The sequence below is a fragment of the Belonocnema kinseyi genome, chromosome 5, assembly GCF_010883055.1.
Source record: "Belonocnema kinseyi isolate 2016_QV_RU_SX_M_011 chromosome 5, B_treatae_v1, whole genome shotgun sequence".
In the NCBI taxonomy this organism is placed as follows: domain Eukaryota; kingdom Metazoa; phylum Arthropoda; class Insecta; order Hymenoptera; family Cynipidae; genus Belonocnema; species Belonocnema kinseyi.
The window spans coordinates 141,311,503-141,333,971 of record NC_046661.1 but is presented as its reverse complement, the minus strand read 5'-3'; the positions used below and the strand labels follow the sequence as shown (position 1 = coordinate 141,333,971).

Here is a 22,469-nt window from a genome sequence, read left to right as displayed (position 1 = left end):
GGATTATAACAGGGAGTCGAGCGTGTAAATATAAGGAGAAATTTTTGGAAGAGGGGGGAAGTAAATTGGTTAGGGAGTGTTGGTGGAAGAAGGAGAACAGACGTAATGGTACAAAGATGGAGGTGGAAAGAACGAACGGATTGCAGACGGATGAAGTTAGCAGGAGGCACGAGGAAAGAAGGTAAATGAGTTGGTTCAAAAAAATGGCATGAAGAAAGAGAAGGCAAAAGGAGAGGAGAGGATAAGAGAGTCAAGGTTTAACAGGAACTATGTGTGGAATATGCCAAGGGAGAGAGCGCAATATTTGTATGAGAAAGGAGAGCAAGGTAGTCAGTGAATTATAGCGAGAATGAGATGCAGTTGCATGGAAGGTTACAATAGGCCCTGGCTTTCTAGAGAGAAGAGAATGTGTAAACTGTGCGGGAAGAGGGATGCAAAAGTTGAGCACTGGTTGGAGGAGTGTGAAGAGGTGGAAAGGAGTGAGATAAGCATGGAGGTATTGTTGCATGAAAGGGGGGACAAAAGGGCAATAGCATGGGTGAAGGGGGTGTTGGGTAAGATGGAGAAAAAGAGAAGGAAGGAGGAAGAGGAATGGAGAAGGAAAGATTGTAAATAGGAGAGGAAGTAGATGTAAGAAAAATGTAAATATTGTAAATAGTAGTTAAGTATTAAGTGTTAGCCGCGGAGACAGTGGCTGGTAATGCGAGGCATAGCGATAAAAGAGCTAAATGCGTGCGAGGCGTGGCGCAAGTCAATTCAACTTGAGGGTGATTTTTGGGGCTACTAATAGCGGGAATACAAAATTTTACACTTAGAGGTGGTTCTTGGGACTAGGGAGGGCTGGAAAGGCACCCTTTTTTCACTCAGAGATGGTTATTGAATCCGGAAAGAAGTATTTTAAACTTAGCGGTAATTCTTGAGCTGAGGCGACCTGGAAAAGGTTGTCTTGTCGTTTGGATGGTTGTTGAAGCTGGAAAAGGGGAATTTACTTTGAAGGGTGATTCTGGTGTTATATACTGCCAGAAAGGGGAATTTTACACTTAAAGGTGCTTTTTTGAATTAGAAAGAGCCAGGCAAGGGGTATGTTTGCACGTAAGGGTGGTTCTTGGAACTGGGGAAAGCTGTATAACAGGATAAGGGGTATTTTGACAAAGCTGTGAATTTTTGGAGGTTTTTTTTTGGAGGGTATTATTTGTTGGGATATTTAACACTTGCAGGTGGTGCTTGGTACTGTGGCGAGTTGGAATAGGAGTCGGAAAAAATTGGCCGTCTTAAAAAAGTTTTTATTCTTTTGAAACCTTTCAAAATTCTTAAAAAGCCCTTAAATTATTTTTTTTTATTCTGCAAAAATCTACATTTTGTTTCAAATTAGGCTGTTTTTTTTGCCCCGAAATTTCCGTCTTGAAACGTCTTGAAACTATAATACACAGTGATACTTTCAAGTTTTCACCAACTGAAAAAATGTCAAATCTGACGAATAAAGTTTTCCAGATTTTCAAAGAAGAAAAAATGGATTTTAATTCAATTTCTGAATAATAATTTATTTCCTATTCCTAAGAAGCAATGCTAACTTGTCGAAAAAAAATAGCTGGGACTAAAATAAAAATAAATGATTTTATATTTTGTTTGAATATAGTTATTTATGAGTAATCAAGGTTTAAAGTGTTGAAATGAGCACATTTTGTATTTACAGAAAGTGATTTTTATTGCTTCCAACATATCATTTAATAGTTTCAAGACGGAAAAACTTATGGATCCTTTTTCTTTTCCTTGGAATCCTTTTCACCAGATGCTTCTTCCTCCTTCTCGTCCTCGCTTTCTTCTTCATCGTCTTCATCGTCATCGTCGTCTTCCTCGGAATCATCATCGTCGGAAATATCATCGTTGCCATAACTATAGCTGCTGGCTCCTACCAATATTTTCATTAGATCAAATTACATTTTTTTCTATTAGATCAGATCAGATATGTACATATCTTAAAACCTTCATTTCCAATAAAACAGTTGCATTTTTAATCAAAAAAGATGAAATTTCGGCTAGAATAAATTAATTTTCTACAAAACAATTAAATTTTCTAATCGAAAAAATGAGCTAAAAACGAGGAAGTTAATTTTCATAAAAGTAGTGATATTTCTGATCAAAGAAATTAATTTTTTACAAAACAATTGAATTTTCAAACCAAAAGTATGAGTTTACAACAGAAGAGTTCATTTTTAAGAAAATAGTGGAATTTACTACTTAATAGTGGAATTTCAAAGCCAAAAAATACTAATTTTCTACAAAACAGCTGAATTTTCAAACCGAAAAAATTAATTTTCAACAAAAAGGTCATTTTGAAACAAATTATTGAATTTTCAACCAAATAGCTCAAACCTCAGCCACAAACCCTTAATTTTCAACGAAAGATTCGTATTTTTGACCAAAAGAGATAAAATTTCTACTAAAAGAAATTAGTTTTCTACAAAACAATTGAATTTTCAAAACGAAAAAATTAATTTTAAAGGTCATTTTCAACATAATTATTGAATTTTCAACAAAATAGTTGAAACCTCAACCACAAACCCGTAATTTTCAACGAAAGATGCATATTTTTAACCAAAAGAGATACAATTTCTGCTAAAAGAAAATGATTTTCTACAAAACAATTAAATTTTCAAACCGAAAAAATTAATTTTCAACAAAAAAAGTCATTTTTAACCAAATTATTAAATTTTCAACCAAATAGTTGAAACCTCAACCAGAAAACCTTACTTTTCAACGAAACAGTTGTATTTTTAACCAAACAAGATTAAATTTCTGTTAAAAAAAAAGAAGAATTTTCTACAAAATAGCTGAATTTTCAGACCAAAAAAATTAATTTTCAACAAAAAAGGTCGTTTTCAACCAAATTCTGGAATTTTCAACCAAATAGTTGAAACCTCAACCAGAAAACCTTAAGTTTCAAAGAAACAGTCGTCTTTTTAACCAAACGAGATAAAATTTCTGCTAAAAGAAATTAATTTTCTACAAAACAATGAATTTCCAAACCGAACAAAATTACTTTTCAATAAAAAAGGTCATTTTCAACCAAATAGTTGAAACCTCAAACAGAAAACCTTAATTTTCAACGAAACAGTCGTATTTTTAACCAAAAAAGATTAAATTTCTGCTAAAAAAAAGAAGAATTTTCTGCAAAACAATTGAATTTCCAAACCGAAAAAATTAGTTTGCAACAGAAAGGTATTTTTTATTTTTAACCAAAGGAGATAAAATTCTGCTAAAAGAAATTGATTTTCTACAAAATAATTGAACCGAAAAAATTAATTTTCAACTAAAAAAGTCATTTTCAACCAAATTATTGATTTTTCAACCAAATAGTTTTAGCCTCAACCAGAAAATCTTAATTTTCAAAGAAACAGTCGTCTTTTTAACCAAACGAGATCAAATTTCTGCTAAAAGAAATTAATTTTCTACAAAGAATTGAATTTTCAAACCGAAAAAATTAATGTTCAACTAAAAAAGTCATTTGCAACCAAATTATTGATTTTTCAACCAAATAGTTCAAACCTCAACCAGAAAACCTTAATTTTCAACGGAACAGTTATATTTTTAACCAAAAAAGATGAAATTTCTGCTAGAAAAAAAAATTCTACAAAACAATTGAATTTTTAAGCAAAAAAAAAAAAACATTTTCATCAAGAAAGTTAATTTTAAAACAAATAGTCTAATTTTCTACCAAATAGTTTCAACTAAAAAATTAGACTTTTCAAACCAATAATATAACTTTTCTATCCAATAGTTCAAGTTGTTAACCAAATATGAATTTTCAACTAAACAGTTGAATCCTCAATCAAAAACCCTTCATTTTTAACCAAATAATTCATTTTTTACAAAAAAATTTGAAATTGCTGCTAAAAGAAATGATTTTTCTAAAAAAAAAACAATTGAATTTTCAAATAAAAATTATGAATTTTCAACAAGAAATATAAATTTCAACCAAACAGTAGAATTTCCCATCAAATAGCGTAATTTAAAAGGCAAAATAAAACGAATTTTGTACATAACTGAATTTTCAAACCGAAAATATGAATTTACTACTAAAAAAAGTAGACTTTTAAAACCAAAAATATAAATTTTCAAAAAAATCTTGAACCAAATAGTTTAATTTTTAACCAAATACGAATTTTCAACAAAATAGTTGTATCCTCAACCAAAAGACCATGAATTACAACGAAACAATTGTATTTTTAACGAAAAAATGTGAGAATTCAGCTAAAAGAAATGCATTTTCTATAAAACAATTCAATTTACGAACCAAAAGTATGAATATTTAATTAAAAAAGTTAATTTTCAAGCAAATAGTGGAATTTTCCACTAAATAGTGTAATTTTAAAGCCAAAAAGACGAATTTTCCAGAAAACTGTTGAATTTGCGAACCGGAAATAGAAATTTTCAACAAATTAGGGGAATCTTTAACGAGAAAATCTTAATTACAAACAAAAACGTTGCATTTTTAACCAAAGAAGGTCAAACTTCTGTTAAAAGAAATCAATTTTTCACAAAATAATTGTATTTTCAAACCAAAACTATGAGTTTTCAACAAGAAAGTTAATTTTTAAGCAAATAGTGTTATTTTCTACCAAATTGTGTAATTTTAAAGCCAAAAAGACGAATTTATACAAAACAGTTGAATTTTCAACTCGAAAATATTAGTTTTCTATTATTAAAAAATAAACTTTTCAAACCGAAAATAGAGATTTCCAACCAAAAATGTCATTTTCAACCAAATTATTGAATCCTCAACCAAAAAACTTTAATTTTCAATCAAATAATTGCACTTTTAACAAAAAAAGGAGAAATTTCTGCAAAAAAAAAAGAATTTTCTACATAAGTATTGAATTTTCAAATAAAAAATAGAAATTTTCAACAAAAAAGATAATTTTGAACCAAATGGTTAAATTTTCAAACAAATAATTCAATTCTCAACCAAACAAGATTAATTACAAAAAAAGTTGTATTTTTCACCAAAAACTGTGAAATTTTTGCTAAAAGAAATAAATTTTTTTTTAAATTATAATTTAAAATCAGAAGTATGAGTTTTCAAAAACAAAACTAATTTTCATGCAAATAGTGGATTTTCTACCAAATAGCGTAATTTAAAGAAAAAAATTAATTTTTTACTTAACAGTGAAATTTTCAATCTGATAATATGAGTTTTCAGATTAAAAAAAAATACTTTTCAAACCGAAAATAGATATTTTCAAGAAAATAGTTCAATTCTTAACCAGAAAACCTTAATTATACAAAAAAAACGTATTTTTAGCTAAAAGCGTAAACCTTCTGCTAAAAGAAATTAATTTATTACAGAATAATTAAATGTTGAAACTAAAAGTATGAGTTTTCAACGAGAAAGTTAATTTTCATGAAAATAGTGGAATTTTCCACTAAATAATGTAATCTTAATGCCAAAAACAGACGTTTTTACAAAACAGTTGAATTTTCTACTAAAAAAATAGGCGTTTCAAACCGAAAAAATGAGTTTTCAACAGAAAGTTCATTTTTAACCAAATAGTTGAATTTTCTACGAAATAATGTAATTTTAAAACCAAAAATACGAATTTTCTACAAAACAGTTGAATTTTCAACCAGAAAATATGAGTTTTCTACTAAACAAAAAAGAGTTTTCAAACTGAAGATAGACATTTGAAACCAAAAAACGGTAATCTTTAACCAAATGATTGAATTTAAACAAAAAATAGTTCAATTGTTAACCAAATATGAATTTTTAACAAAAAGTTTTCTATAACAACAAAAATTTTAAACAAAAAGATAAATTTTCATCAAAAAAGGTCATTTTTAACCGAATGATTGAATTTTTAACCAAATGTTCAAATCCTCAACCAAAAATCCTTTATTTTCAACCAAATAATTGCATTTTTAACAAAAAAAGGTGACATTTTTACTAAAAGAAACGAATTTTCTACCAAAAAAATTGAATGTTCAAACCAAAAGGAAGTTTTCAACAAGAAAGTTAATTTTTAGGCAAATAGTGCTATTTTCTACCAAATTGTGTAATTTTAATGCCAAAAAGACGAATTTTCTACAAAACAATTGAATTTTCAAACCGAAAATATAAGTTTTCTGCTAAGAAAATAGTGTTTTCAAACCGAAAATAGACATTTTCAACAAAAAAGGTAATTTTGAACCAAACTAATGAAAGAATTTTTAACTAAATATTTAAATCCTCAACCAAAAAACCTTCATTTTCAACCAAATAATTACAATTTTAACAAAAAGAAGGTAAAATTGTTACTAAAAGAAATTAATTTTCTACCAAAAAATTGAATGTTCAAACCAAAAGTGAGTTTTCAACAAGAAAGTTAATTTTTAAGCAAATATGCAATTTTCTACCAAATAGTGTAATTTTAAAGTGGTAAAAGGAAAAGAATTTTCTACATAATGTTTGAATTTTCAAATCAAAAATAAAAATTTTGCACAAAAAAGATATTTTTCAACCAAACGATTGAATTTTCAACAAAACAGTTTCATTTTTTACCAAAATTTTGAAATTTTTGCTACAAGAAATGCATTTTCTACAAAACAATTGAATTTTTCTACCAAAAGTATGAGTTTTTAATGAAGAAGTTAATTTTCAAGCAAGTAGTGAAATTCTCTACCAAATTGTGTAATTTTAAAGCCAAAAAAAAACGAATTTTCTACAAAACAGTTGAATTTTCTAACCGAAAATAGAAATTTTCAACAAAAAAAGTTCATTCTCTGCTAAATAGTTAAAGTGTTAAACAAATAGGAATTTTTAACCAAAAAGTTTACACCTCAAACCAAAAAAGTTTACTTTTCCACGAAAGAATTGTATTTTTAACTAAAAAAGGTAAAATTTCTGCTTAAAGAAATGAATTTTCAAGAAAAGAATTGAATTTTCAAACCAATAGTATGAGTTTTTAACAATAAAATTTATTTTCAAGCAAATAGTGAAATTTTCTACCAAACAGTGTAATTTTAAACCCCAAAAAACGAATTTTCTACAAAACAATTGAATTTTCAACCTGAAAATATTTTTTCAACTGAGAATCTAGTGATTTCAAACCGAAAATAGAAATTTTCGACAAAAAGGTTAATTTTCAATCAAATGATTTAATTATGATTTTCCAAAAAAAAGTTAATTTTTGAGAAAATAGTGGAATGTTCAACCAAATAGTTCCATTCTCAACCAAAAAAACTTCATTTTTAACGAAACAATTGTATTTTTAAACAAAAAAGGTAATATTTCTGCTAAAAGAAATTAATTTTTTACAAAATAATTCAATTTTCAAACCAAAAGTATCTGTTTTCAAAAAGAGAGTTCATTTTTAAGAAAATAGTGAAATTTACTACCAGATAGTTTTATTTTAAAAGAAAAAAGAAGAATTTTCTAGATAACAGTTGAATTTTCATCGCAAAAATATGAGTTTTCTACAAAAAAAAATAGACTTTTTAAACTGAAAATAGACATTTTCAACAAAATAGTAAAAAACTAGAAAACCTTCATTTTAAACAAAACATTTGTATTTTTAATAAAAAAAGATGAAATTTCTACAAAACAGCTAAATTTTAAATCAGAAAATGTAAGTTTTCTGCTAAAAAATAAACTTGCAAAGCCTAAAATAGAAATTTTCAACTAATTGCATGAATTTTCAACAAAAAAAAAGTTTAATTTTTAAATAAATAGTTGAATTTTAATCCAAGAAAGATAAAATTTCAACCCAAAATAGAATAGTTGAATTTTTCGTTAAAAATGTAATTATCAACCAAAAAAATATGATTTTCAAAAAAATATTTGAATTTTCTACTGGAAAATTTAACTTTTTGTTGAACAAATGATTTTCAACAAATTAGTTACATTTTCAAAGAGATGAATTTTCAATTAAAATGATGAATCTTCAAGCAAAAAAATTAATTTTTAACAAAAGAAATATTGAAAACACTACTTCAAGTATTATTATTGATTGATTGATTTATTGTCTCCATTGTATACTTTTACAAGTTTTTACAATTATTCTGTATCCACCTCAGTGACAATACCCAACAATTTATTATTTTAATTTAATTTAATTATTTTATTATTTCAATTTTACATAGAAAATATTAACACTTAAATTCTAACTGAATACATTAGGCGAATACATTGCAGTTAATTCATTCCCTTACATATTTATATCCTTGATTCTACATACTCTATCACAAATTGTCCATCTTCCAAACTCATTCTTCCTCTCATTCACTCTGTCGCGCTCTCTCTAACCTCCCCCTCTGACACTTCTCTCGCTTTCTTTTCGAACTCTCTGGCAAATCGGCAGAGGACAGGGTTCGGTTTTCCCTTAAATGTTTCGATGACCAATTCTTCTAACTTCCGATCTCTCTTTCCGTCCTTCCATGGATCAACACCGTCAATCCATTTTTTATCCATTTTTCCATCTAGCCCTTGACAAAACCCATATGTGCGTCAGGTTCTCTTCTACTTCTCCAAAAATTCTACACGTAGTATCCTTGTATCCCTTATTCCCTGCCTTTCCTACGTTCCCACATCTTAACCTTGCACACTGCTCCTTTTCCTCTGGACTTGTCCCTTTTTCATCACAATAATTTTCTCTCCTCAAGCTGGTCTTCCATTTGCTGTATCCACCACAGTAATTGAAACTATCTATTTTCATCCAGTCCAACTGTATTTCCTGCTCTATTCTTCTTTCTACTCCCTTAAACATATCATCGGTTATCTCATTGACACGACTCCCTTCGAATGCCCAATCCAGCGTCTCTCCATCCCCTACAATTCTGCATGCTTTCTGTAACCCTTTACCCCATGGCGACGGATTCCCATTCTTGATTCCCCTCATTTCTTCCTTTAGACATATTTTTGGCCGTCTCTCCTCTCTCGTTCCCAAAATGTCTACCATATATTTCGAAGCCCACATTCTTGCTTCTATCTCTAGGCTTAACCTGCCTGACTCCATTCTCCAAATGTACCCAGGAGTTGTCCTATCTATTCCCATTGCCATCTTGACTAACCTTCCCTGCATTTTCTCCATTTCTTCCCTTCTTTCCCACCCTCGAATTTCTACTCCGTATAGCCCCCCCCCCCGCGCCTTAGCCAGTGTATCCAGTATATACAATCTTTTCCCCAGAATATCGAGACCCGCCCTTTTCATCGCCCCCCAAGCTGCGTTCGTGGCTGTTTGCGCTTTTCCAGCCATTTTTCTTATACGAGTTTTATAAGCCCCTTCAGCTGAAAACCAGAATCCCAAATATTTGAAGTTATCGACCATTTCTACTTCTTTTCCCTTAATTGTCCAATGTTCTCCCTTTTTTTCCTTCCCCCCTTCCTAAAAATCATTATTTTAGTCTTCTTTACATTTATCTCTAGCTTAATTCTTTTTACATATCTTTCCAAGCTTCTAATCATTTCTGCTAAACCTTCTGCTGTGTCTGCCACTAATGCCAAATCATCCGCAAATTTTAACCCAAAAATTTTCTCATTTCCCACCACCGTCTCTCCTATATTTCTTCTTTCCTAATCCTCTTCGATGTCATTCACAAAATTGTTGAATAGGGTTGGGCTTTGAGGACACCCTTGTCTAACCCCTCTTGTTGTAGAGAAGCTCTCTGTTATTCCCTGACCAGTTATTACCTCATTAACCGTTTTTGCGTATATCTCTTCTAACATTCCTAATATTCGGCCTCTATTCCCAATTTTCTTCAGTTTTCCTATGAAAATATTCCTGTCTACTGTATCGAAAGCTTTCTGAAAGTCAACGAAAATCTCATAGTTTTCCTCCTTCTCTCTTAAGTTTATTATTAATTATAGAATTTAGCACGAATACGTGATCTCTCGCTGACCTTCCCTCCCTGAATCTTCGTTGGCTTTCTCTTATTAATCCCTTCTTTTCCAGCCAAGCCCTCAATCTTCTATCCATGATGGTTGCTAATATTTTATATCCTATGTCTAATAGAGAAACTCCTCTGTAATTTCGTGTAGCCTCTTCTTCCCCTCCCTTATGTATGGGGTATATTCTAGATTTTCCCCACCCATTTCTAACTTTTCCTTCCTTCCAAAACTCATTCAGTATTTCGTGTATCTCTATTAACCATGCTGCCGGTAATCCTTTTATAAACCCTGCCGTCAATCCGTCTTCCCCAGCTGTTTTTCCCCTTTTCAAATTTTTTATTACTTTCGCTAATTCCTCCCTGAAGATATCCTCGTTTAATTCTTCCTCATCCTTATCCAACTTCATTCTTTCTCCCTCCTGCGTTCTTGTTGGCTCCCCTCCCCCTCCTACTTGCGGTTTATCCTTCCTCACTTCGATCTCTTCCTCGCCCCCTCCTAGTAGTTGCTGAAAATGTTTTTTTCCATTTATTCTTCCCAATTTTCCCTCCCTTTATCTTCCCTCTCCTTCTGGGTCTAAATTCACCTATTGCTTTCCAGAACTGCCCCATATTCCTAATGTCTCTTATTTTTGCCCATTTATTTCCCTTTCTTCTTTTCTTTTCTTGGCAATGAGCTTCTTTAGATTCTTACGTTCTGTCCGCCATTCCTCTCTTTCTTTGGGCCCTTTTCACTTTACAAATTTCTTCAAAATCCCCCAAACCCGTTTCTTTAACTGCCTTATCTCATCTTCGGTCATATTCCCTTCCTTTTTTCCCCTACCTGAATTATTGTTCCCAACTATGTATTTTTTCGTCATTCCTACCATCCCAGATGCTTTCTTAATGTTTACCTTGAATCTGTCCCATCTACTCTCCCATACCTCCCCCTCTAGCTCTTTTCTCTCTTCCCATAAGCTTATCATATGTTTTTTAAACTCTTCCGCCTTTTCGTCCTCACATATTAATTTTTCAACAAATTCCGTGTTCTCCCTCCTTTTGTTTTTCCCTTTCCTCTCTTCCCTACAAGGTTCCCTTACATCCCCGCTCATTTTTAACGTTATTGGTAGATGGTCGGACTCCGTATGTACTATTAACTCCATTTCTTTGACATTCCCTTCTCCTTCTGCTTCCGCTTTTATTATATAGTCTATTACCGAAACTCCGTCCTCCCCAACGTGCGTCCATTCCCCTTTTTTATCTCCACTTACTTTCCCATTTATTACTCTTGATCCTAGTTCTTCACAGAGTTTCAAAAGCTTTTTACCCTCACTATTTACCATACCATCCTCGGACTTCCTCTCTTTACAATAACTTCTCGCCGGTTCGTTTACATCAAATTCTTCTACTCCTTGTTCAGATCCTATTCTTGCATTCCAATCCTCTATTATAATTACCTGCTCCCCTTTAGCTTGCAAATCCCCTAATACTTTTTTTAATTCATTACAAGTTTTTCCACAGCCCTCGTTGTTGCATGATGTAACAATATTATTTCTTATCCCTTTACTCCCTAAAAAATTTCCACTTATATTCAAGCCACATGCCCATTCGTTTATTTCAATTTTCTCACTCATACTCTTTCTTATGCATACTAATTTGCCCCCCTTCGCCCTATCTTTCTTTTTTATTCTTACCGCCTCCTTAGTCTTCCACACGTAGTCTCTGTCCAGTCCTTCGATTAAGTCTTTTTCTTTGCCTGCCTCTATCCATGTCTCCAAAATTATTATTACTAATTACTAATTATAAATTAGTATATCGAATTTCTCCAAAAAATCCTAAACAACTTTCATCTTCCTTCCTCCTGCAATGTTCTACATAACCCCTTTTTTTCTTCATTCCACACAAATTTGGTATTTTCTATTCTCCATCGCATGTAGCTTGTACTAAGTTCTAGCCCCCTATCCCTGGCCTCTCTGATCTGACTTTCGATTCAATCCTGAATCTGGTTTTCCCTTTCTATAAAATCATCTTCCACGTTGATCCTGGTTCCCCTCAATTTATGCTTATTAGCCATAAGGTTCCTCTTCTTGACAAACGTCTTAAGTTTTATTAAAGTTCCTCCTGCAATGCCCTTCATTCTCTGTATCAGCATTCTTACTCCTGTGATATCTTGGATGGTGCTGCTGATCTCCTTGTCCAGGAGTCCTCGAGGCCTGAAGCCTCTCACAATGACCCAGTTCTTCCTTTTCCTCCTTTCTTCCTTTTCCCAAATCAGCTCCCCATCTCGAAGAAAATCGGGCTTTTGTTTATCCCTGACCACATCAGTCTTTCTTCTATTTGAAATTTTCCCACTCTGATCTCCCTCATTATTCCCCTTCTCTTGCTCCACTTGCGCGGATATATCTCTTGTTTCCCCCATTGACTTCTCGACCGCACTCTCCACTTTTCTTGTTAGTCTTTTTGAAACATCTGCCAATACCCTCCATCCCTGTTCTACGATTTAGATTTCTTGTTCCGCCTGTATTAGTTCTAGATCCACTTTTCTCTTGTCCTCCAAATTCTTAAGTCTCTTCTTTAAATCCTCCAGTTCCGGTTTGATCTTTTTTTCCCACCACCTCGTCATTTTCCATTCAATCATGGTTTCTAAATACGACTCCTCAGCTTCACTTAATCTTTCTTCAGTCCTCTTTTTCTCACCGCTCTCCTTCGCTATTTCTTCTCCCCCCGTATCATTGAATCCACTGCCCTCCTTGTTTTGCGTTATTCTCATTTCCGTCGGTTGACCCATCTTTTCTGGTACTTGCACTAACTTTTCACTTGTACGCTTTTCCGAATCCCCGTCACTCCCCTTTTCCCCGGTTTTTTTGTTGGCGCTCTGCTTTTTTTCCGCTACTGGTGAGAGAACTAACACCTCTCTTTTTTTGAAAGGGTCCTCCTCGTTTGGATTTTCCCCTGTCGTTGGTTCTGGCTTCTTTTGCTTTTCTAGGAACTCCTCCATCATCTTTGCACTTTTCTTTTTCCCCATCTTAATTGCAAAGTCTTTTTTCGGTCGCCCCCTGGTCTTCTTTTTATCCCCTAGATGCGCTTCTTTTTCCTCTGTCGGGTCCTGCATTTTCATTTTCCTGTTCCCACAGTTCTATATCGCCGTTGTTCTTTTTGGCTGCTATTACTCCTGATGTAACGCTTTGCGGTTCTACCATATTCGATTCAAAAATTTCCCGCGGGACAGCGTCCATTTTGTGTTACGCGGACTGCACTCTGCTGTCCCCTGCTGGGCACCCCCGGCACTTGCTGTTTGTCTAAGACAATTTGCTCTCTAACCTCTACAACACACTGGATGCCCGAATACTTCCGAAGACTTTTCAAGCTTTTCACTGCGTTCCCATTTGAGATAACACTCACGAGTACACTTTCCCTCACTGCCTACCAGTAATTTCGGTAACTGGTCCTGCCCGATCCTAAATTGCTGTTTTTTTTTTTTTTTTTGCTTAAATTTCACTCCGCTTGTCCCGACACGCGCTCTCCGATACCCACCCGAACCGGAAGTCCCCAACTACATCAAGTATTTTCTTCTTCTAAAATTTGGAAGAGGGGACTTCAAATTGTGACTGACGAATTTTGACTTGGAAGAATTTTAAAGTAGAAAGATGAATTTTCAACTAAAATAATGGATCTTTAACTAGAATAATTAAATTTTGAACCAAAAAGACAAATTTTCAACTAAAAACGATAATTTTTTAAACTAAATATTGAATAATTAAGTTTTAAGTCAAAAAATGAATGTTTAACAAAAGAGATTAATTTTTATCTAAAATTATGGAATATTCATCTGGTATAATATTTACATTTTTAGTTGAAAAAATAAAATAATTTTCACAAAAAAGAGAAGAAATTTTTAACAAAATAATTAAATTTTCAGCGAAAAAATTCCTTTTCGTTCAAATAAAAAACAAGTTTTTAATCAAATATCTCACATTTCAACCCCGGAAATTACTTTTTAATTAAAATTATGAGTTTTCAACAACAACAAAAATAATTTTTAAGAAAAGAGTTTGTAATTTTATTTCCAACATAAAAAATGAATACGAATTAAAAAAAAGTTTAATCGTCAAACAAAGACCTGAATTTTCAAAGAAACAGTTGTATTTTTAACAAAAAAATAAAACGAATGTTGTACATAAAAACTGAATTTTCAAGCCGAAAATATGAATTTACTACTAAAAAAATTTACTTTTCAAACCGAAAATATAAATTTTCAAAAAAACAAAGGTAATCTTCAACCAAATAGTTCAATTGTTTACCAAATACGAATTTTCAATCAAATTGCTGAATCCTCAACCAAAAAAACCTTGAATTACAACGAAACAATTGTATTTTTAACCAAAAAATGTGAAGTTACACCTAAGAGAAATTAATTTTCTACCGAACCGAAAATATAAATTTTCAACAAAATAGTTGAATCTTCAACCAAAAAATCGAATTTTCTACCGAATAGTTCTGCTGTTGCACTTTTATTCAAAGAAGGTTGAATTTATACTTAAATAAATACATTTTCGACACAAAGATATAATTTTAAAACCGAAAAGACGAATTTTCTACACAACAGTTGAATTTTTAACCCGAAAACATTAGTTTTCAACAAAAAAGGTCATTTTCAGCTAAATAGTTCAATTCTTAATCAAATACGAATTATTAACAAAAAAAAATTTAATCCTCAAACAAAAAATTTTAATTTTCTACGGAACAGTTGTATTTTTAACCAAAAAGGGTGAAATTTCTGATAAAAGAAATGAATTTTCTACAAAACAATTGAATTTTCAAACCAAAAGTATCAGTTGTTAATAAGAAAATTAATTTGCACGCAAATAGTCGAGTTTTTTAAAACTAAATATTGTAATTTTGAAGCCAAAGAGACGAATTTTCTACAAAAAAATTAAATTTTCAACCTGAAAATATAAGTTTTCCACTAAGAAAATAGTGTTTTCAAACCGAAAATATAAATTTTCAACCTAAATGTTAACCAAATACGAATTTTCAACAAAACAGTTGAATCCTCAACCTTATAGAAATTAATTTTCTATAAAACAATTGAATTTTCGAATCACAAGTACGAATTTTCAAAAAAAAAGTTAATTTTAAAGCAAACATTCGAATTTTCTACCAAATTGTGTAATTTTAAAGCCAAAGAGATGAATTTTTTACAAAACAATTGAATTTTCAAACCAAAAATAGAAATTTTCAACAAAACAGGTATTTTTGAACAAAATGATTGAATTTTCAACCAAATAGTTCAATTCTCAACCAAAAAATTTTAATTTTCAACGAAAAAGTTGTATTTTTAACCAAATAGTGGAATTTTCAAGGAAAAAAATTAATTATCCTACATAAAATTTGAATTTTCAAACCCACAGTATAAGTTTTTTTACTAAAAAAATAAACCTTTTAAACCGAAAATAGAAATTCTCAATCAAAAAAGGTAATTTTCAACCAAATAGTTGAATTCTTAAACAAATACGAATATTTAACAAAAAAATTATAATTTTCCACTTAACACTTGTATTTATAACCAAAAAAGAAAAAAAATTTCAGCTAAAAGAGATTAATTTTTTACAAAATAATTAAATTTACAAAGTAAAAGTATAAATTTTCAAAAAGAAAGTTAAATTTCAAGCAACAAAGTGGAATTTTCTACCAAAGTCTGTAATTTTAAGGTCGAAAAAAAAAGTATTTCGCAAAAAAAACAAATGAATTTTAACCCGAAAGTATAAGTCTCTCGGTCAAATCGCCAGCCTGAAAAAATATTTTTTTAAAATAACGTTACCATAACTGTATCCCTCGTTTTCCTCATCAGATTCGTACATCCCACTCATATTCTGTCTTCCAAACTTGTGGGTCCTCGCTAAAAAACATTGAAATAGCAAAAAAAATTACCAAAAGTATTTAAAGAAAAAAAATTAAACTAAAGCACCGAAATTCAAAAATTAAGGGGTTAAACCACTCTCGAAAATGAAAAAGTAGGTATATTTCGAGAATTTTTTTTCAGCTCAATAAAAAGATCAATCGAAATTTTGTAAAAAATATTTTTTAAACTTAACATTTCTGTAATTAGAAGTTAAATTATTTTTATTTTAAATAGTCCAGACATCCTTCAGACGCTTTAAAATTTTATTTAAAAATCTTGAGAAATCTAGAAGTAGTTTTAAATTTTTCCAAATTCAAAATAATTTTAGAATTTTTTTCGGAACTATATTTTAAAATGAATTGAATTTTTTCTATTACTTTTAGAAAATCCTACAAATTAAAAAAAATTTAATTTATAAATAATAATAGAACACTTTCAAATATTTACAGCCGAATTAAAAATAAAATGTAGATTTTTGTAGATTTCAAACAAAAAATTTAGAATTTATTTAAGGTTGTGAAAGACTTCAAAAGAATAAAAAATATTCTTAAGATTCTTAGGAAAATTGAAAATGATTTTTCAATTTAAAAATTTGCAGAATTTTATAAAAATTGTGGGGAAAATTCTATTCATTTTAGAATAGGTTTAGATTATTATTCAATTATTATTTATCCATGAAAATTTAAATATTTCAGTATAATATTGCTAAATATTAAATACTTATTCTTTTTCCACATTAGGAAATTTCAAATTAAATGGAATAAAAATTGAATAATTTAGACTCAAAATATTTTTAATTTAATAAAAACCTTTAATTGTGTCTATATTATCATGGATTTTTTTTTTAATCGAAAATAGTAAAAAGACCGTTTAAATATTTCAATGGCTAAAAAACAATAAAAAATATATTATTGATAAATCATGAAAATTCTTGTTTAAAAATAAAATTATCGGAATAAATGATACATTAATTTCAATTCTTATTAAGACTTTCAGATTGAAAGAGTTACAATCTGGAAATCTTCGATTTTAAATAATTCTAATTTTTTGAGCCTTTAAAACTGCATTTTAAAATTCTTTCAATTAAAATATATACTTTTAAAATATACTTTTTTCAATATAAAAAAATATATAAATCCACGTTATCATTTTCATTGCTCTAAATTAAAAAATCAATCCATGAACTTTAAAATTTTCAAAATTACATAATTTTAAGAAATTTTCAACTAGAAAAGTTAAAAATTTAAAAAAAAATTTAACTGAACACTTTTTAAATTAGAAATTCATTTATTTTCTTTTTAACTAGTTTAAACATCCTTGAAAAGCTTCAAAATTTTATTTCAAAATCTTGAGAAATCTAGAAGTTGTTTTAAATTTGTTTTAAATTTAAAATTATTTTTGACATTTTTTTAGAACTTCTAAATATCCTTAAAAATTAATTTAATTTCTTCTACAATTTTCAGAAACTTTGAAATATTATTTTAACTAAATTTTTAAAAAGTTTTTCAAATATTTAAACAAAATTTTTGAAAAAAGATTCTAGAAGATTTTAAGAAAACTTTCTAAAATTTGCATGATAATTTGTAATCTTTTTAAAACTTCTAATTACCTCTTAAAATTACTCAAATATTTTCTACAAATGTTCATTTGTCAATTATACATCAAAATTTAAAAATTTCACTTAAAAATTAAGCATTTTTCAAACAGAACAATTAAAATTGTAACGTTTAAAGTTTAAAATCTCTTCGAAATTTTAATGATTCCAGGCTTTTTGTGTCAAACAATTCAGTTAAAGATTCTTTACTTTTAAATATTTGGTTTCAATTTACATGTCTTGAATAAAAATTCAAATATTGCTAAATATTCAATAATTAATCTTTTTTTTTATTAAAAATTTCAAATTGAATGGGTTGAAAATTGAATATTTTAGACCGAAACAATATTTTGAATAAAAAAAATTCTTTAATTCAGAATATATTATTATGAAGTTATTTTTAAGTTTAAAATAGTTAAGAAACTTTCAGTTACACGTTCACGTTTTGTCAAATCGTTTTTGTTCAATTTTTATTACTTAAATTACAGATAAATTTAAACAAAATTAATTAATTTATCAAATGAAAATGTTTGTTATCCAAAATTTTCAACATCAAAGGCTTTTATTTTTTATTTGTTCAAGTCTTTAAGAAAGTATTTAAAAATTCTTTAAATGAAAAATGTAAGCTCGGAAATAAAAATTTTAAATGGAAAATTTTTGAAGTAAAAAAATGTTGAATTACGAATTGTAAGCTAAATAATAGCATAATTGAAAACCACAAAATTTCAACTAATTATTTAAAAAGTGTTGAAATCGAACGTGGACAGATTTTTCTTCTACAAATTTGTTAAATTTCCGGTAAAAAAAAGTTCACTGTTATTTCCCGGTCAAGCGGCCACCCTCAAAAAAGTCAATTTTCCACAAAAAGTGGAATATTAAAAGTCAATTTTGAACTTAAATGATAAATCTCCAACTAAAAAAAAATTTATTTTGAATCGAATACCGGAATTTTCCACTAAAAAAATAAATCTTCTATTTTAAAAAATTAATTTTTCACAAAAAAAATAGAACAGTTACATTTGCAGTTAAAAAAAATAATTCTAAATAAGAAAAAAATAATTTTCAAACAAATATTTGAATTAAAATTTAAAAATTCTTCAACAAACAGTTGGATTTTTAACTAAAAAAGATGAATTTTTAAAGAAAAAGATTAATTCATTACCAAAAAAATTAATTTTTAAAAAAATTCAAGAATTCTGAACCAAAAAGTTCAAATTTCAATTCAAAATATGAAGTTTTGACTAAAAAGATTAATTTACTACCAAAAAAGATTAGTTTTTAACAAAATTCAAAAATTCTTAACTAAACAGTTGAATTGCCAACTAAAAAAGAAGAATTTTTAAACAAAAAGATTAATTCACTACAGAAAACAAACGAATTTATGTAAAATTCAAGAATTTTCAACCAAAAAGGTCAACTTTAAGGAAGAATTTTTTTTAATTTTTAGGAAAGTAGTTTAACTTTAAAAGCTAATTGTTAAATTGTTAATCACAAAGATGAATATTTAAACAGAGAGAATAATTTTCTAATTTATTACCAAAAATGATTAGTGTTTAACAAACATTGCAAACATTTTTGCAATGATTTTTCTTCTAAAAATTGGTAAAATTCCTGATGAAAAAAAATTCACTGTTATTTCCCGGTCCAGCGGCCCCCCTCAAAAAAGTCAATTTTCCACAACAAGTGAAAAAAAATTATTTTAAGCCAAATACAGGAATTTTCCACTAAAAATATCAATTTTCTATTTTAAAAAATCAATTTTCGACAAAAAAAATAGAACAGTTACATTTTCAGTTAAAAAAAATTCTAAAAACGAAAAAAACTAATTTTCAGACAAATATTTGAATTTTTCAATGAATTTTTAACCAAAACGAGGAAGTAGTCACCAAGAAGCTTAAATATTCTTCTACAAATTCGAATTTTCAATAAAATACAGGAATTTCAAACAAAATATTTGAATTTTAAACGTAAGAAGATCAATTTCGAAACAAACAAAAATTTATTTCGAGCCAAATACAGTAATTTTCCACTAAGAAAATCAATTTTTGACAAAAAAAAATAGAACAGTTACATTTTCAATTAAAAAAAATGATGCTAAATAAGAAAAAATTAATTTTCAAACAAATATTTGAGTTTTTCAATGAATTTTTAACCAAAACGAGGAATTAGTCACCAAGAAGCTTAAATATTCTTCTACAAATTCGAATTTTCAATAAAATATAGGAATTTCAAACAATATATTGAATTTTAAATGTAAGAAGATCAATTTCGAAACAAACAAAAATTTATTTCGAGCCAAATACAGGAATTTTCCACTAAGAAAATCAGTTTTTGACAAAAAAAATAGAACAGTTACATTTTCAGTTAAAAAAAAAAAAATCTAAAAAAGAAAAAACTAATTTTTAAACAAATATTTGAATTTTTCAATGAATTTTTAACCAAAACGAGGAATTAGTCACCAAGAAGCTTAAATATTCTTCCACAAATTCGAATTTTCAAACAAAATATTTGAATTTTAAACGTAAGAAGATTAATTTTGAATCAAAACACGTGCGAGTTCAATTTTCATTGAAAACAATTAATTTTCTAGCAAATAATTAAATTTGGAAGCTAAGAATGTTAATTTTCAACCAAAAAAGTATTTTAATTTGATCAGGGTGACCGTTTTAATCGAAGAAAAAAATTCCCGGTCATTTCTCATTTCGCAAAAATTTTTGCAACGATTTTTCTTCTAAAAATTGGTAAGATTCCTAGTGAAAAAAAATTCACTGTAATTTCCCGGTCCAGCGGCCACCCTCAAAAAAATCAATTTTCCACAAAAAGTGGAATAGTAAAAGTCAATTTTGAACTTAAATGATAAATCTCCAACTAAAAAAAAAAATGATTTTGAACTAAATACAGGAATTTTCCACTAAAAAAGTTAATTTTTGACAAAAAAAAAAATAGAACAGTTACATTTTCAGTTAAAAAAAAAAACTAATTTTCAAACAAATATTTGAATTTTTCAATGAATTTTTAACCAAAACGAGGAATTAGTCACCAAGAAGCTTAAATATTCTTCCACAAATTCGAATTTTCAAACAAAATATTTGAATTTTAAACTTAAGAAGATCAATTTTGAATCAAAACACGTGCGAGTTCAATTTTCATTGAAAACAATTAATTTTCTAGCAAATAATTAAATTTGGAAGCTAAGAATGTTAATTTTCAACCAAAAAAGTATTTTAATTTGATCAGGGTGACCGTTTTAATCGAAGAAAAAAAATTCCCGATCATTTCTCGGTTCGCAAACATTTTTGCAACGATTTTTTTTCTAAAAATTGGTAAAATTCCCGATGAAAGAAAAAAATGAGTGTCATTTCCCGGTCCAGGAGCCACCCTGATTATATAAAAATTCTAGAGTGGTTTAACCCCTGAAAAAACAGGTGAAAATTGATTCTCACTCGACATGCTGAGATCCTTCGTCTGGGAAGTTTCGTAGCTGCACTTTGGACAGGGAATGCTCTTGTTCTTCTCATACTTGAATCCCTTCCTCCTGACGTGATCTTCACAGTAGCACGTTTTGCATCTCAGACAGGAATATTGTCCCAACTTGTTGCAAGATTGGCACTTGAAGCTCTCCGCCTCGAGGACCTGGCAGGAGGCTTGGTGCTCAAATTGGTCGTCCTCGCAGAGGAAACAGTCGCAGAAACTGCAGCGAAAAATTCGTCCTCCGTGGTCCCAGACACTCCGCTCGCACTCCTGACACACTGCGTCGATCAACGGACAGGTGCAGGAGTGCGATGTCAAGCAACGTCTTCCGTGACAAACCCATGCCTCGCAGTGATCACAAATCGCCCCCTGCAATCCAGATAATCACATATCTCGATTGTCAATCAACCAAAATAAAATCTGGCTTCGTTCACAAACTGCGTCCTTTAAAGGACGATTTAAACCAAATAACAAAAGATAAATTTCAACAAAACAGTTTCATGTTTAACTAAAAATCGGAAATTTATGCTACAAGAAATGATTTTTCTACAAAATAATTGAATTTTCAAGCAAATAGTGGAATTTTCTACCAAATAGTGTAATTCAAAAGAAAATAGTACATTACATTACAAGAGACGAATGTCAAAGTTCCCTCCCGGCGGAGAGGTTGCCCCCCGAGGTGAAGCCGAGGGGGGCGATCCGCCGGAAAGGGGCCTTCGACATTCGTCCCGTGTAATGTATACTATTTTTCTTCCTATCCGGCCGAAAATTCGTCGTTTAGTCTTGCTTTCCAATCAAAAGCGCGTGAGACACGTAAGACTCGTCTGCTATGAAGTCGCGGCCATGTTTTTATTTCCTTCCCTGCAGCTAAGTCAGCCGACATAACCTACGCGTAGCCAGAAGCATAATATAATTTATTATATCATTATTATCATTTTTCCATTTTAAGAACGCTTCATAAACTAACGAATAGCGGTTGGCTGATTTTGAAGGTAATAATTTTAGATTTATGATAGCCTGGGCTTCTTTGTCAAAATCTCGAATATTTTCCTCCTCATCGCTATTTTCACCTGACGAACAGTCACTTGGATTCATAATTGTAAGCAAGACTAATTTAATACTTAACGCAATAACTGTCCATACGAACACCTCTCGACGTAACAATTTAGCTTACAATAATAACACATAACAGTTTGCTACATAATACGCAAATATTATGTAGTAAATACGAACACCTCTCGACTTTTCGTTTCAACAAAATCAACAAAATTCAGCTTAGGTTAGAAATCCTCATGGTCGAGAGTCGAGATAGCAGTGTCTATACGATTCGTTAGATGGCGCGCAGGGCGGGAAGGAACGGTAGGTTTCGGTAAAGATACGCCGGGAAGAAACTCGAATTTTCGGCCGAGATAGGAAGAAAAATACATTTCTACTTAAGGGCATGCGACACAGTGGAATTCCTACATTACCAACCTCTTTTTTCTATTGAACAAATTTTTTTTTGAACCATAGAACTTTTTTTGTAAATCAAATATCAAACTCAAAATTTCAGGAGAGCATTAGAATACATTATCCTACGTTTATGTACTGCATTTGAATCGAAATTTGGCAAAAAATTTCAGAAATAATTTTTTTCTTAAATTCCGATTCAAATGCAGTACATAAACG

The 22,469-nt window shown here is 29.7% G+C and overlaps 1 protein-coding gene across 1 annotated transcript in view; it reads right to left on the bottom strand.

Moving 5' to 3' along the window:
- Positions 1-1,625: 1,625 nt before the first annotated feature.
- The window catches only part of LOC117172353 (zinc finger protein 330 homolog), a 31,915-nt gene continuing 11,071 nt past the window's right edge, over positions 1,626-22,469 (bottom strand). Inside the window, exons 3-5 of the mRNA XM_033360183.1 lie at positions 20,774-21,170; positions 15,656-15,733; positions 1,626-1,909 (exon numbers count right to left, since the gene is read on the bottom strand). Coding sequence (XP_033216074.1) covers positions 1,749-1,909; positions 15,656-15,733; positions 20,774-21,170 — 636 coding nt within the window. The 3' untranslated portion in view covers positions 1,626-1,748. The remainder of the gene's footprint in view (positions 1,910-15,655; positions 15,734-20,773; positions 21,171-22,469) is intronic.